General features: G+C 42.0%; 1 protein-coding gene across 1 annotated transcript in view; it reads left to right on the top strand.

The window, feature by feature from the left end:
- The window catches only part of LOC107116643 (potassium channel subfamily U member 1-like), a 134,989-nt gene extending 117,880 nt beyond the window's left edge, over window positions 1-17,109 (top strand). Inside the window, exons 22-25 of the mRNA XM_015418601.1 lie at window positions 7,999-8,132; window positions 14,193-14,393; window positions 15,272-15,363; window positions 16,915-17,109. Coding sequence (XP_015274087.1) covers window positions 7,999-8,132; window positions 14,193-14,393; window positions 15,272-15,363; window positions 16,915-17,092 — 605 coding nt within the window. The 3' untranslated portion in view covers window positions 17,093-17,109. The remainder of the gene's footprint in view (window positions 1-7,998; window positions 8,133-14,192; window positions 14,394-15,271; window positions 15,364-16,914) is intronic.
- Window positions 17,110-17,554: the final 445 nt, after the last annotated feature.

Here is a 17,554-nt window from a genome sequence, read left to right as displayed (position 1 = left end):
ATCTATCTGAAAATGGTATACCTAATATACAGCCTTCACTTTATGCACACTTTATGCATATATCATGGGGGTGTAGAATTTTTATGCTAATATAAAATGCTTTTTGATTAACAAATCACTTTAGAAAAAAGATGTACATCTCAACAGGAAAAACTGGTGCAAAGATACAGATAGTGGTGCAACAGCAAAGAAGCAGGAGTTCAGTTTGCACAAGGGCGAAGTGAAATCAAAATGGGGATCTGGGAATCAGAACAGTAGGAATGAGAAATGGGAAGTCATCACTGTTGTCAGCTTCATCTTGTCTGCTTCCAGGTGTCTTGCTAGGAGTTCAGGCCTTGGCAAGTCGTCCACCCAGTGGATAGAGTTGCTAAGTAAGACTCAACACCTAATTGTAAGCTGAATGTAAAGCTTTCTATAAAACTTGCTGAATTTATCAAGGGTTTTTTGAATTTCCCTTGTATAGATTTTGGGAATACATTCAGAGCCATGGTACACATCCCCCCCCCCCCCAGCACTCTGGAATGCAAGTGCAGATCACATGAAGGACTGCTTAGATCTCCGTATTCTTCATCTATCTTTGCTGATTTTGAAGTAACAAATTATCAAAGTATTATTATAAGTAAAGTTTGTGTATCCTTCCTAACAGCCACCATAGTGCATACCCAGCAGTAACAAATATGCATGTGAACTGAAGGACCTGAAAGCTGTGGCAGATTGTGCATACTATAGCTTTGGAAATAATTTTTGAAATTTTCCTGGTAGAATCCTGTGATGGACTGCATTTTAAAAGCTCATAAGTACTGTATAAACATGAAATGGACTGTGAAGGGTTAATGCCTCATAGAGGCAAAGAGCCTTGAGTGACCAGCTGCTCAAAGGAGTGTGATTAGTTAGCATCAGTTGAGCAGAAAGACTTGGGAACTGATTGCTGAAGAGAAATCTGATAAATAAATAAATAAAAATAAATAAACTCAGTTTGAGTTTAGCCCTAACTGTGAAAAGTTTAAGTCTGACTGAAGACAGTTTAGCTCTGACTGAAAACAGTTCATACTGACAGAGGACTGGGAAGGTTGGCAAGGAGGGGTGGGAAGATCGGTGAAGAACCCCATTCAAACCAGGAAAAGGAATAGATCTTCTAGTTAGAGAAGAGATTCCCTGCCCAGTTGAAAGGGAGATTTCTCTAAAGAGTGGAGTGATCCCTGGTGTGCTCAGAGAAAGAATTTGGGTACTTAATAGTGTATCCCTGCCTTCTGAAACCTGAAGAGTCAATTTAACTCAAGAAAATTATCTGTAGTGTTTAGAAAACACTGAAATCTTTATCTCTAAGATTCTAACTAAGACTCTGAGGAAACTTTTAAAACTCTCACATGCTGGAAACATATGAACTAGAGTTTGTGATTATAATAAGTGACTTCAGAGTTCATTATTGATTTACCTCAGACATATTACCCCTGGTTTCACCTGACCATTTCCCCTCTATGTTGAATAAAATATTTTGTTTGTTTTTGAACTTTAAAAAGCCTCCCGTGTGGCATTTTCATAAGTTTAAGTTAAGGGGGTGACCTTGCCTCTTCCCTCAAGTTTCTGAGCTGGCCCAGCATCAAAATACAACAAGTAACAGAGTGGGGCAGCCATAGATCTTCAGAAAAGAAGAAAATAGTTAAAGGGGCTGCTCTGTCAGAAAAGAAGCAAAAAACAGAAGGAAAATTCTGCATCTGAGTGAGGGAATGTGACTAGGTCATCATAAACCCCAATTAAGGAGGTTTTTGAATGCAACACAAAGCAAACATTCCTAATTATAAAGGAATGGAGCTGGAAATATATGATTGTGCTTCTTTTTGAGATATTGGGTCTTTTCAGACATATGAAAACTATAGATAATTAATGAGTGGCTAAATTAATCTGAAGATTTGAACCTGTGCACATAGTCACTTTTTAACAAAATTTTATATTCTCCATACTATGGTATTTCCAGTTTTTGAACATCCAAAAGGGGTTATTGTCCACTCTCCACCTTTACTGTGCAGCATGGTTCCTAGAAATCTGCCGTTTTAAAATATGCAAATGAATAAATGCTGAGATTCTCAGGTTCCAAACATTTGGCTGTACATATCAAATTCTTCCTTGTACAAGGAAGAGCACAGAACAGTCATAAGTTCACTTTTGACCTTCAGATCAAATGCACGAAGGTCACAAGAGGAGACAGCAGGCATTATCTCAAAGGCTCTTAAATGGTATACATTTTTGAGTGGAACTGATCCACCCTTGGCTCCAGAGTCTTTATGATTCAATGGAAAATCTTCTATGGCACAAGGGAAGGCTTTCCTCCTCCAGATTCACTGGAATAGACACAGGTTTTCTAAAATGTAGGGATTGAGGAGTCCATCCTATGTCAGTCATCTTCAGACAACATAGGTCCACTGGATGGCCACTGATTTTAAATTGCAAAAGCCATTGTGTTGTGTGATAGGCAGGTTTTTTTATTATTTAAAAATGGTTCCTTATATCTCTTCTGAGATATTGGGGGGGGGGGAACTTCCTGCTGCCTGGATTGAATCTGTAAGTCACCTGCTGGGAAAGGCTAACCTTCTGATGCAGCTGGAACATATTTACTACACAGCCACACATACACACATATCCCAAACATCCCTCTGGTTTAGCTTACCAGAGGGTTTGTGCCTCATCAAGCCATTACCAGTACTAAGAGAAATTATATTTGAACTCTGATGACAATAGACAGCTCCAAGGAGTACTTTCCATTCTTAATTCTCCGAACTTCTATAGATAATGAAACTTGGGAAAACAAAGTATGGCATTTCTAAGGAGTGTTTTATGGTGTGCTTTCTTCTCACTGGCTCTAGCTGCCCCTATTTACAAACAGGGTCAAAATTAGGACAGTGATTTACTAAGGACCCATACTATGTACATAAGTGTCGTCAAGTCACCGCTGACTTACAGCAACCCCAAGCAAGGGGCTTTCAAGGCAAGTGAGAAGCAGAGGGTGGTTTGCCATTGCCTTCCTCTGCAGAGTGTTCCGTGGTGGTCCCCCTTCCAAGTACTGACCTTGCTTAGCTTCCAAGATCTGATGAGATCAGGCTATACCATGTTGCCTCCCTCCTGTGGGACCATACAAGTAAATAATAAACAGAAGCCAGTAGTAGCAGTACTATTACTAGAAAATAGACTCTATTCTTGGCAAATCTTGTTTTGCTCCTGTTTTGTTGTTCCTTTTGGGAATGCCTTCTTCTGATCTTTCTCAGGGCAAGGCACTAGTGTTGTTCTTCATAATTTAGCTCATGTGGACAGAGGAATCTGCTTTACATAAAGTTTATCTAACTCAGTATTCCCTACTCTGATGAGCAGTCACTCTTCAGTGTCTCAGGAAGTCAAAGGCCTTCCCCAGTATTGCCCCTTTCTGCAAAAAGTTTCCTCCTCTGAATTTACCCGTGGGTTTTGAGTTCCAGACTACTTGTGTTGTTTCTCAAATGGAACTGGAGGCTGTTGGGATTCTCTGCAGCTTTCCTTTCTGAAGTTTGTCCTGAGCACTGTACACCTGGACATTTTACTGCATCCTTGTTCCCTGGCATGTATGCACTGATAAAACTTTTTTTTTAAAGTGAGAAACATTATTTTTCATGAAGTCTTACCAATGTGTGGGGAAATATTAGCACAGTAGAGAAAGTCTGTTCCTCCTTATCATTACTTTGAACTTTGGATCGTCCACTGGCAAACCAGTTTCTCTAGTATCTAGGCATAATCAAAAGTATCTAGAAATGGTGTCAGTGGGTGAGAACACGAACCTTGCTTCAATTGAATAATAGTACTGAACCCTGTTTCTAATAAATAAAATTCCCTAAATAATATTACAAATGTATACTTATTCATGTGCGTGAACATTAATGCAAGAACATCAGTGCTGTACACAGCCAGCCCGCCATTCCCATACTAGAGCTGCTGTTCTGAACTGATGCAGCTGGAACATATTTACTACACAGTAATAAATCCTACACAGTAATAAATCCTACACTGTAGGACAATTAGGTTTTCTTTCAGTATCTCTTTAGCCAAAAAAACCATTGCTGATTCACTTTCTTGGCATTTAAAGCAGCAGAAGATGAGCTATTTTCAGAGTGAATGAGCATAGCATACAGAAGATAAAGTAAAGCAATGTCTAATAATGGAGACAGAGTTCAGGCTGTGATCCTCAGTAGGAGAACTGGAGTGTTACAGACATGTATTTCTTCTATGAAATCTTAGAGAATATAGAGAGCAGTCCTAAGCAGGTCAACTCAGAATCCTGCTCAGGTCTACTCAATAGCGTTTACTCCCAGGAAAGCATTCTGAGGACTGCACTGACACTCTTTGTTCAACATACACTAAGCATTTTTAAAAAGATGAACACACACTTCCAGTTTCATTTCTGGGTTCATGCTGGGTTCATGCTAGAAGTGATGTTGCAGCGTCAGCGCAACATTGATTTCATTGTCCCTGCTCCCTTGAGTTTCCTGCCAATTCCCAGCATTTGGCTGGCGACCCTCATCCCAATGAATGAATCAAACAACACACAAAAAGAATGGTGGTAGTTCTGTATAAACAATCACATCAGGAACTCTTTTTACAGTGTTTTATCAATGCTTGTGAACACACTAGTAACATGGGAAGGAAGATGAATATGAACTGAAATAAATAACAGCTGTGACAGGTACACATGCAAGGTATAAAAACTGGGGTTAGGGGAACAGAACAATAGAATGCATTGGCTGGGAGGGAAGGCAGTGTTGTATAGTCCAGTCATACCAGATCTCAGAAGCTAAGCACAGTCAGTATTACAAAGGGAGACCACCAAGGAAGACTCTGGAGAGAAGGTAATGGCAAACTTTCACTGTTTCTCACTTGCCTTGAAAGCCCCTTTCTGGGTTCTCCATAAATCAGCTGTGAGTTGACGGGACTTTACACACACACACAATGCATTGGCTCCCCTTCAGAAAAAAATCAAGGTAGTTCAAAACACTAAAATCAAAGAGAAATTCAGATGCGATGTATCTCTGAAGCACTCCTAGTTGCCTGCAAACTCCAAATCTATTCATTTCATTCCTGACTTTACCTTTCTCTCCCTTCCTCCCCCCTCCCCATGTTAACAGCTGCTATGTCAATGGGAGTTAGTAGAGACATGTTGGAGAATCAATTGCCAGAGCTTCCTTTTAAAAGTATCCCCATCATCACCGAGCTGAGTAAGTCCTTCTTCGGGAGCCTATTTCACCAAAGCGATACACCTGCTGCATTATTTATTTACTCCTAGCCCTCTTTACAATTCAGAGACAGAAAGTGAGAGCATGCCGTGTCCAAGGAACATTAAAAGGTTTGACTTAAATGTTAATTCAGTGGCTTTGAAAGAGTCTGGATAGTTTATTGGGAGAAGAAATATAGCAAAGCGTCACAAAGGCCCAGCGTGAAACTAAAACATCTCCCTTGTTTTCCATCTTGGAAAGACTTTAAAAGGGTGAGCACATTTGCATGGAGGTTGGGAAGTGCTTTTAAAGTTTTGAGATGCTTCTGATCCCCTCAGCGCACACCCTTGGAGCTTTCGGGACTCCAGTGTCTCTCCTTTTGTCCACAGTAGTAATAAAAACTACCAAGATGGATCAGACACATAATGGATTGCATCCAACCAAGCCACTCAGCAAAGCTTGAAGCTTTCCACCAGCCTTAGGAGCTGTCCACCAATTTAAGTGGCTCTGGGGCAGCAAACAGCTTCCAGCATACTAAGGAAGACAAAGGGGGGCATTTTTGCTTGGCATTCTGTACTATTTCATAGCATATTTCTTATCTTGCCATTCCAGTTAGGGAGGTGCAGAATGCCCAGGAAGGAACTACAACTACTCTTTATGGTTTGTTCTCCCAGATTGCCGTCTACCCTCCTATAATTTTCTGCTGCCATACTATTTTGTGCCATAATTGTTAAAGCCTTGGATATATACTTACTTGCTCAAAATCCCAGCTCATCATGGGTTTCTAGTGTGCATTTGGAGACTACAAAAACACAATGCAGTCCAAGATCTTATTTACCAGTTGATGTTATTTACTTTCATGCTATGAAAAGCTTCAGTTGCTTAGTCCCACACATTATACCACTGTTACACGGACAGGCCATTTTTCTCCAAGCCAGTTGGCTGCCCCAGTCATAATGTATGCTCTCATAAAGAACATCCAAGGCCTTTTTATCTATCAAAATTTATTTCTCATAATTCTAGGAGGAATTATGGTTACATGAATTTTGGTAACCCTTCCTTTGCTTTAAGAATTGTTCTTCCAAACATGGCAGCAGAGCGCACAAATACAGAGCCTCAGAACAGGGACTCAATCTGTGCTAGCGATGCTATATTAAATTTCTCACCCCTAGTCCAAAAAAGCATAACTGTGCAAATCAAACCCACAAGCCTTGATTTTCACATTGTTTTCTGTTTCCCTCTGTCAATTTTACCCCCCTGCAATGGGTGCCAATTTTATATTTGCACTGGTTGGGTGCCAATTTTATATTTGCATCGGTTGCATATAAATGTAGTATAATATGATAATGGTGCATGTAAACAACATATAAATGGTATCAGGAATAAATAGCACATCCATTGTTCTTCCAGCATGGTAGCTAAACCCTGTAAGTAAAAGAACAATTTAATGTTAGGTGGTTTTAGCAGGAAATGTATATACTATATGCCATTTAGATGCTATATATGTAACTTATGCTCTTTTTATATGTAAGCAGTATAAGACAAACAAAGTGGGAAAAACAGCTACAAAAATGTGTGACTCTTCTAGGGTTGCCATTCCTTTGCTGGCAACCAGCGGGAGCTTAGTGGTGTGTGAAGACTGACAGAAATGGTATTGTGCAATGTTGTTTTTGCTCCCCATGCCCATTTCAGGTTGTGCACCAAACCAGGCAACAGTATCCTTACACTCTCCCATTGCCAACTTTTGAAAACCAAGAGAAATAATAAAGGGCATCCTTATTTGCCACTCAGATAGCCTAAGAACTAGCTCTTTGTTGGATTCCCAGTACCCAGTTGGTGCTGGGAAAAGGGGAGGAGCTTCTCCTATTAGGTCAACTGGCTGAACTGCTAAAATGAGAACACAGTAAAATGCTGTGCATTTGCATTTTTATGTTACTATTCTCAAATTCTGGGGGAAAGGAAGAACCAGTTACCCTCCACAGGTACTTTCACGTGACGTCTGCCCTATATGGAAAAAAGGCAGGGGGAGAATACACTAAGTCACTGTGGTGACTTTTTCTCATCAGTAACGCTAATGGGGTCTTGTCCCTGCTTTAGAATTGTGTTAACCAGAGTCCATAATTGTTCTGACTCAGTAAAGATTGTGGTCTTAAAACTTTGACATACTTTGACTTAGCAAATTAGGCATGAGGTCAAAATCACCCTTAGGCCTCTGACCAATTGTCTAATTAACCAGTGGAACCAATTGCTACTGGATATGGAGACAAATGTCTAGTTTCCTTGCTTATTATGCTTGCTATTTATTATCACAGCAGCTAGTTTTTTAACTGACCTTCATTCCTGGCCTTAATTTGAGCCAGTATGGAATCGTAGTTAGATGGTCAGACTAAGATCTGGGAGACCCACGTTTAAGCCTGCTGTTCCTCCATGAAGTTTCCTGGATGGCCTCCGGCCAGTCACTTCTTCATCCTAACCTACCTCACAGGATTGTTGTGAAGATAAAAATGGCGAGGTGAGCCATGTATGCTTCCCTAAGGTCTTTGGAGGAAGGCCAGGATAAAATTGTGCTAGATAGATAGAATGTGTTTGTGTGAGTTAATTAAAATAAACAACTCCCCCCCCAGTGTGTACACTCACCATTTCTTGTCATTCTTCTACAACCATATGCACTGCATATTGTAGAATGAGTGGTGTTACCGATCATTTCCATGGATTACGGGAAACCTGCATTTGTCAGAAACGGAGCATTCTACTTTCTCTCCTCTTACAGAAGTAGCTTCCAATGCACAATTCTTTGAGCAGAACATTAAGGAAAATGCAGGTGACTTTTACAACCGGCATGCCACACGTTTTTCCAGAGGAACGGTATTCTCCGACAGCTTTCTGGATTCTCTGTTGTGTACTGTAAGTCAAATGCAGTTCAGACCTAAAGCAAAACTGAGATTGAATGAAATTAATTCTGGTTACTGTCACCATCTGGATGCAGGCCACTCTACTGACTATGATTAGGAAGGCATGTGGAACCAGAGATGCAGGAACTATGGTATAAATTTGGTTTAGTAACCGGTTCACCAGTACTGATCAAGGCAAAGCAAGATTTCACTGATTTTCTGTGAGCTGAATCCTGGTTTCACAAATGCACTAAAATGAACCGTGGTTTCACATTTTACCCGAGTCATAGAAACGGCATCATAGCTCTTTTATTGTCCATCTCTAGGACACCAATCAGTAGGAGTAGTTATTTGTAAATCCTGCTGCCCCAGTATGTCCTAGTCTCTTCTAACACACAGCTTCACCCTGAGCCAAACCGCAAGCTCGTCATTCCTTCTTAAGTTTTATTTATTTTATTTATAAAAAGTATGACACCTGTCTACCACTGCAAAGACTGCTGAAAGCAAAATACAATACATTGTAGCAAAAGTTTTAAAACACCTTTAAAAGGGGAGCATATTTTCTGGAATTCACTGCCAGTGGATGTAAGGGATGCTCATGAGTATAGATGTTTTAAAAGGGGATTAGACATATTCATGGAGGACAGGCCCATCAAGGGCGGTTAACCATGGTGACTTAAAGGAAAGATCCACAGCGAGAGGCAGTAGCAACTAAGTACTTAGGAGGCAGCATCAGAGGAATTCCTTGACTTCTGCACCCTCTTTGTTGCCCTCCTCCCAGGGCAACTGATCGGACACCGTGTGAAACGGGATGCAGGACTAAATGGAATTCTAGTCTGATCCAGCAGAGCTCTTGTTATATTTTTATTAATTTTATGTCATGCTGTCACTGGTGGTAATTTTTTTTTTAAAAAAAGGAAATATTTTCCCCACCAGCTGCTGGAATGCTGGCAGGCAAGTCCCCACTGGGGGCAGGAGATATCCTGCCCCCATCAAGCACATGACAACCTTAGCTGAGGGCAGTGTGAGGATTCCCATGCCATGGAAAGCCTCAGGTACAGACGGACAAGCTCTTCCACCCCCCCTTTCCCCCAGCATAGGTAAGGTTATGTGGCTCAGTTGTAGTACGGAAGACAAGATTAAAATACAAATGTCATTTTATTCTTTTTTAAAACTATGCTTTTTGTCCATGAACTGTTGCTCCTACTTACTTTAAATGGTAAATTAATACATTAATGAATGAAAGCCAGTGTGGGGTAGTGGTTAAGAGTGTCAGACTAGGATCTGGGAGACCCAGTTTCAAATCACCGCTCATGCCATGGAAGTTCACTGAATGACCTTGGGTGCTAGACATTCTCACCCTAACCTACCTCACATGGTTGTTGTGAGCATAAAATGGAGGCGAGGAGAATGATGTAAGATGCTTTGGGTCCCCCATGTTGGGGAGAAAGGTGGGGTAGAAATAATAAATAATAAATTACTAAATAATGGGTTTGTCTGCACCCTTTTAGCCATTCACAATTCTATGGGTTTCCCCCCCCCCTTTGGGGGTTTTCTGGTAAAGAAGAATCAGAAAAGTGAATAACTTTTTCCTTCCTCAACACTGTAATTAACTCAGACTCCCTGTTCTACTTCTTCTGAACTCCAGTCATACTAGGAAAACTGTTAACATTGATTCTGGGATTGGATTATGCACCCTTTAGTGCAACCACCTGCAGTTCATTTGTATTCTCTGATAAAACATTGCATGGGGGGGGGGAAGCAATCTGGACATGTACAGGACTGCAGCATTATTCTTTGTGAGCTTAGTTTCATCAGAAACATATTTGTATCTATCACTGTGTAAAGGTTGTTTTTGCTTGGTTTTTGCCAGTACTCAAAAGTTCATGTGTTAAAATGTGAATCATTGCACCAAAAGAAACTTGATACAATCATTCATATGGTGATACAGTACCCATCTTCAAGTTGAGAGGTGATATGATAGCCATCTTCAGGTATCTGAAGGTCTGTCATATAGAGAATGGAGTGAAGTTGTTTTCTGTTGTCCCTGAAGATCAGACCAGAACCAATGGATTGAAACTAAATCAAGAGTTTTCAGTTAAACATTAGGAAGAAATTCCTGACATTCAGAGCAGTTCCTCAGTGGAACAGGCTTAGGAGGTGGTGGGCTCTCCTTCTTTAGACGTTTTTAAGCATAGGCTAGATGGACTTCTGACAGCAGTGCCGATTCTGTGAATTTGGCAGAGCATGAGACCGAAGGAAGGGATGGGTCAGTGCTTAGCTCTTGTGATCCTTTCTTACATGCCCAGGGTAATGCTGATTGCCACTTTGGGACCAGGAAGGAATTTTCCTTCAGGTGAGATTGGCCAGGGATCCTGGAGGTTTTTTGCCTTCCTCTGGGCATAGAGCAAGGGTCATGGGGGGGGTTCATTTCCCGAGTTGTTCAGGGGATTGGACTAGATGACTCCTGATGTCCCTTCCAGCTCTATGTTTCTACAGAAATACCTGACAGTGGTATGATTTCATCAATGTGTCTGTTCACATTAGTAATACAGCTAAGGAAAAGACACAAGAACAGAACTTTGTGTCAAACTGTGTGTGCACAGCATTTTGTACAAAATTCAGACATTTTTAAAAGGACTGATATATATATATTTAATGTTGTGGTTCCATATCAGAAACCAGGCCAGGAGATCTGGAATTCCAAATCCAGGGAAACACTTGTGGGTGGGGGGACAGAATTTTGGAAGTTTTGTTAACCTTGTGCAGAATATACTGAAATCTAACATGCCATGCAAACATTCTACTGCATGCATTTTTCTCTTTTATTCTCAACTTAGTTGTCCTTTTTTCTTTGCAAACTCCAGCAGTGTAGACCTCAGCAAATAAAGTACAGAATGCAGGTGGCACGCAAATCCTATTAATTCATTCAAGTATGGAAATGCAATCCTTTTGAAGTCAAAAAAGTGTAGTGGTGAGATGCTAAAGAGCTCAGCACCACTCAGCTAAGTATATAAAATGCTCTTCCCTTCTGAGGAAGATAACCCTGACTTACAGCACAGGATAACTCCTTTAAATGATGGAAGAGGGCTCAAACAGCATTAGAGTGAAATATTTGCTAGATGTCCTATATGTTCACAAAGTGTTTTCAGTGATTGGAGCAATTCAAAGATTTCATAACATTTACCTTATTTGTACTTAGAACTGCTGAGAACCACCACAGGCCGGGGGGGGGGGGGTTCCAGTGTTAGCTTCCGCAGGCTGGTCCCCCTGGCCACCAGCAGGGGATGGGGAGTATGGTTGCCAGATCCAGATTGGGAAACTCCTGGAGGCTTGGGGATGGAGCCTGGGGAGGACAGGGACATCAGTGGGGCACTGATCTCTGTAGTCTGGAGATGAGCTATAATTCCAGAGGATCCCCAGGTCCCACCTGGAGGCTGGCATCCGTAGTCTACCTATATTCTCTCTATCTATCTATCTCACTCACTCTCTGACTCTCACACACACACACTGCAGATGACATGCATATTGAAATCGACACAAGTAGAGGGGCAGTAAGCACATGCTCTTGCGCTGCCCCACTACAGTTGCCAACTCTGGTTTGGGAGATTCTGGAGATTTGTGGTTGGAGCTTGGGGAGAACAAGGTATGGGGAATGGATGGACCTCAGCAGGGCATAATGCCATAGAGTCCTCCCTGCACAGCAGCCATTTTTGCCAGGTGAACTGATCTCTGTAGTATGGAGACCACTTGTAATTCTGGGAAATTTCCAGGCCCCCACCTGGAGGTTGGCAGATAATTGACAAGGCCCAGATAGGGTTACCAACCTCTAGGTGGGGCCTGGAGATCTCCCTGAATTACATGTGATCACCAGATGACAGAAATCAATCCCCCTGGAGAAAATGGCTCTTTGGACGGTGGGCTCCATGGCATTATACCCTGCTGAGGTCCCACCCTTCCTCAAACCCCACCCTCCCCAGACTCCGCCCCCAAAATCACCAGGGATTCCCTCAAATCTCCAAACATTTCCCAACCTGGAGCTCGCAACCTAGGCCCAGACAATCAGACGGTGTTCCCCCACTGTTTATTAAATTACTTATATCCCACTTTTCTCCCTAAAGGGGACCCAAAGGTCCTAACAGTACAAAAAATACAACAGACACAAACAGGAAAAGGGGGGTGTCAACCAGTGTTCTCTGTCTGCTAGTTGGTCTTCTATCCAGCTCAAGGCCACAACCCTCAGGATAAGAGACAAAGGACAAGAGCCCATTGGTTCTGGCCCTTCAGCTCAGATCTTTGGGCATACTCAGGCCTTAAAAACCTGAACGCAAAAAGAAGAAAAATAGCTCAGCAAGATATTATTCAGCTGCCATTACCTAGCAGGTAGAGTTGCCAGCCCCCAGGTCCAGGTGGGGAATTCCCCAGTTTTGGGGGCTCCCCTTCACCATGGACCAGCTGGCAGGTGGGGAAAAGCCCTCCTCTAAACAGCAGGATGTTCCTGACACTATGACATCACTTGGAATTGTTGTCATCACATTGGGGATGTTGTGGGGAGATGCTCTGGTTTTTGAGCAAACAACATGTTTTGAGGGCAAAAAAAAGAGCTTCGGCCAAATACCAGAGCGTCCCCCATGCGATGTCCCCAACACGATGGCATCACTTCTGAGTGATGTCATTGCATCGGGGACATAGTGTGACATCCCTGCCCACCCCTGGAATGCCCCCCAAATCTCCCCACTAGAGGAACAAGGAGACCTGGCAACCCTACTAGCAGGCTAGCTAGCTAACATTGCTTGTGTTGTAATATACATCTACTTGAAGAAGATCAGAAGAACAGCCTATAGGGGACTGCTGAAGGACTGCTACTTAGGATAGCTAGATTAAGGACTTCCCACAATTTCATATTATGTCCTTCATGTCTCCTGATTGGCTCTTTGGAGACTTCCTGCTCCAACTGAGCCCTTCCCCTTCATTCCTGTCTCCCACAGCAGTTAGTCAGTTAGTTAAACCTCTCTCCCTCTCCTCTGTTCTATCAGAGTTTATTTCTTCTTTAATAAACTGAGGTATTTTCTTTAAACAGCTGGTGCTCTGTTCCTCTGCATGTTTAAACTCTGCCAACAGCTTGTTTATACAGCAATCAGTCCTTGCTACATACAGCATTTTATCACAGTGACAACAGACTGTGGGAAAAGTTCTAGAGCACTGGTTTCCCAACTGTGTTCTGAGGAACCCTAGACTTCCTCAAAAACTTGTCAGGAGTTCCTCATTCCTTAGTGGAAGTGAAATATTCTGGAAGCTGGGTTTTCCATCATTACTGAAGTTACCCTGCTATGACATCAGGTTAGGGTTGCCAGGTCTGACTCAGGAAATATCTGGGGACTTTAGAGGTGGAGCCAGGAGACTTTGGGGGTGGCCCCAGGACCCAGAATGTGGCATCACTTTTGTGATGTCACTATGCATTTGAACTCCAAAGGGAGTTCTGGCCATCACATTTAAAGGGACCCCATTCCTTTTAAATGCTTTCCCTCCATTGGAAATAATGGAGGAATGGGGGCACCTTCGTTTGGAACTCATAGAATTTGCCCCCCTGGTCCAACCTTTTTGAAACTTGGGGGTGTTTTTCAGGAGAGGCACCACCAGCTATGCTGAAAAGTTGGCACCTCTACCTCAAAACTCAGCTGCCCCAGATACCCACAGATCGATTCTCCATTATAACCTATGGAGACCAGTCTCCATAGGGTATAATGGAGCGCCCAGCAGCCATTCCCCCCACCTGCTTTCTGACAGCTCTGAAGCAGGGGGAGGGGCTCCAAACCAGGGGATCCCCTGCCCCCAACTGGGCATTGGCAGCCCTACATCAGCTGCATTGTAGGCTCTGAGGTGTCAGGAAGATCCAATTTGTGTAGGGTGACCACTAGATTAAAAAAAAGTATGCTGGGCATCTCATGAAAACTGAATTCAGGTCCAAGAACACATACCAGATAATAGGCTACCTTTTCATTTGGATAGGAGTTTGCTATGAATTGTCTATGATACAGATAGCTTTTCTGTCTATTGTCCCCTTCTATTATAGGCCTACTATAATCATCATGTGTTGGCTTTGCTCCAGACTCTGGTTACTGGTGGAACCACCCCACAACTGGAAGAATATCTGGCAGAGGAGACTTCACTGACTGGCACTTGTAACCACATAATGCAGTTTGCTCCTAGAAATAGGTGCAAGCTTGCCCTATTATCGGTAACAGAAAATCCAGATTCATTAGATGGAATCCTGGTGAGTTGTATTAAGTGCCAGTGGATTTTACTTAAAGCTATCACTCTTAATAATCACCACGTGCCCCCTCCATTAGCTAGCTGGTCTCAGTTAGCACTCCTCCAGGGTCAAGAAGTGGGGATGGGGGAGAGCAAGGATTAAAGAAGCAGAGACCAGTGGTGGAAAATTTGAAATCACCAAGGTTTGCAGAAATAGCTGTAAAATTCCCAAGTGACTCCACTGTGATGATCTGCATGCTAGGACCGAGTTGGAAGTTAGATATAGAATACATGTATATGTAAGTGGTGTACATGATACATGTGAGTTCCATTTAATAAATACAATAAATGTGGACACCCTACAAAGGAACCTACAAAAACAAAGGCCTACTCAGATATATTTTTTAAATTACAAGAAATGAAACGGGGACCATTCCCATATCCCAAGGAGGGTAAGAAATAGAGACATATGAATGTGTCATCATATTTCATTTATTCCCCCCCACACCCAGTATTTTTGTAGCTTGTCCTGACAATACGGTATTTCATTTTGTTTGCATTTGCTTGTTTGGGTGCGTAGCTGAATTCTGCATGCATTTTATACATTCGCTCTAAAAATGCAGGAGAAGATCATTTCCACATAGTTTTATAAAAAAGTAAATAAAAGTGCAGTATTTTCAGATAAAACAATCTTTGAAATAAGTGAACATAAAGCAGAAAATAGTGGTTTTCATCATTTATGTTTTGCTTTGGTGGAAGGCAGGAATGAAAAGGGGTATTTGATGTCAAATCACAGCCAACAAGAAATTCAGAAATGGTCCCCAGTTGGTATTTCACTGAATAAACCATGTGGATGGTGAACTAGTTTTTTGGTGTGTGTGTGTTTTTTCTTTTCTGCAGATCTTTTTTGGAGATGTCTACTGTAAAGCACTTGACATGTTTGGGATCATTTGTTTTGGTCTTTATCGCATAGAAGAGGAGGAACACAATCCAGCTGGAAACAGGAAAGTACACTGCAATTCAATCATCCCATGCAGATCTATAGTAATCAATAGTATTCAAAATACTGTAGTTCAGTTGTCTGGGTGGCTATCAAACATGTAGAGTGTTATTTTAAGGCAGTTATTAAACAAAAGAAGCAAAGCCACTGGACAACAAGAATAACCTTCTTCTATCCCTCAATCTTGATATGACTCCATTTTCTGTTGTAGTTGTGCAAAATACTGTTCCACTTCTTGTTTGTTTGTTTAGGATATTCCCCAGCTGTTCCTGATGTCATTCTCTTCTGGGAAGTCTGCACCAGTACCACTGGCTAATTGGCAACTGTTAGAGTTTCCTCCTTCTAAATCCATTGAAGTCAATGGGCTTAGAATGTTATATTACTGTTTTGAACTGTGCCGTTTATTTCATGCCCTGACCTGAATGGCCCAGGCTAGCCCAATCTCATCAGTTCTTGGAAGCTAAGCAGGGTTCGCCCTGGATGGGAGATTGCCAAGGAGGTCCAGGGTTATGATGCAGAGGCAGTTAATGGCAAACCACCTCTGTGTGTCTCTTGCCTTGAAAACCCCATGAAGGGTCTCCGTGAATCAGCTGTGACTTGACAGCACTTTCCACCAACATTAATTTCATGACCGCAAATGTCTCTGTCACTCATAAACCATGATGCTACTACCCAGCCTAGGCTTGCTTACCTTTGATATCTCACAACAATAAAATACTGTCCAATACAGCCCATTCAAGGAGCTATTTAACTTGGTCATCTTCAACGTTTCCAGACTCATATTAAAGCTCGAACTGCAACATGGGATTCACCTCATTTTTAAAAAAAATCAGATATGTTCATTTCCCCCCCTCCTCATTTTAGTTGACCAGATGCAAAAGAGGAGGTCAGGGCTGTACAGAAAATGGTATTTTGGCAGATGCCGCTTGCCATGCAAGGACCAAGAAGCCACATCCACCAAACCATCATTTTCTGCACAGCTGTATTAAAGATGAGGCAACTTTGCCTCTAGTTACCATTTTGTATTGACATCTCACCTTTCTTCTGCCATTAAATTCCAAGTGGCTTATATGGGATTCCCGAAAGGTCTCCCATCCAAGTATTGACCAGACTGAGTCCTGCTTATCTTCAGCAAGACTGCTGTATTGGGTGCCATCTCCCCTTCATCTCTCCTTCTTTCAAAAAGGAAACACCAAAGAAAAATAGGGGCCGTGCCACTCATACAACCCCCATCTTAAATCAGTAAGTGACCCAGTTGCAGTGACCCAATTCACCAGTTGCAGATGAATATTTTAACTTGCACTGTTGATAGCAGTAGACAGCATGAAATGCTACAGAAGAAAGTACCAGAGGATCTGAAAAGTATTTAGGGGCTGAGTCCTTCCTTCTTGCAGGATTTTTTTTTTTGGGGGGGGGCATAAATACTTAGGCCTTTAGTATTTATGTTGCTAAATTATACTGAGAGTTAATGGCTCCTTGGATCTTCAAATTCTGACATGGCTGACTTTTTCTTTTTTCTCTCTCTCTTTCATTTTTTCTTTATGGAAAAAAATAGGTTTGTGATTTCTCGGCCATCCAACAATTTGGAGGTTTTTGCTTCTGATCTATTCTTTTGCCTTGTTCCATTCAATACTTCAGCTACTGACCTGACCGATGTGGTTGCAAATATCATACCAAAGGGACGGAAACCAGGCTTGAGTACTGTAAAAACGCTTTGCTGATTATTTTTTTTAATCAAATCTCCATACAAATAAAGACCATTTCTTTTTACTCTGGGATGACAATAAGGAGGAGGAGGAGGAGGAAGAGGAGGAGGGAGAGTATCTAAAAAGTGTAAAAAAGACCTAATCAAGAGGTAGAGGGTTAGTTCAGAAGCTGCAGAGTGCTTTGGCTGTCACCAGTACCAATGGTACTGGAGTGGATAAAACGCCATCCTACCATTCTGCTGAGTAAAATCTGAAGCCTTCCACCAGCCTAAGGAGCACTTTGTTGAATGGAAGTGTCTCCTTCCTCCAACAGAAGAGCCACTGAAGTTGGAGGGTGGTTCCTTAGGCTGGAGGAAGTCTTCACACTTGGATCAGTGGAATCGTAGAATAGCACTAGGATCCACCAGTTAATGACTGAATTGGACCAGTCCAGACCTTCTGTGTGTACAGCTGATTCCCTAGATTAAATTCAAGAAG

The sequence above is a fragment of the Gekko japonicus genome, unplaced genomic scaffold, assembly GCF_001447785.1.
Source record: "Gekko japonicus isolate JY-2015 unplaced genomic scaffold, Gekko_japonicus_V1.1 scaffold419, whole genome shotgun sequence".
Classification (NCBI taxonomy): Eukaryota; Metazoa; Chordata; class Lepidosauria; order Squamata; family Gekkonidae; genus Gekko; species Gekko japonicus.
Note: the sequence above shows the minus strand (reverse complement) of the source record. Positions and strands in the feature narration are given on the sequence as shown.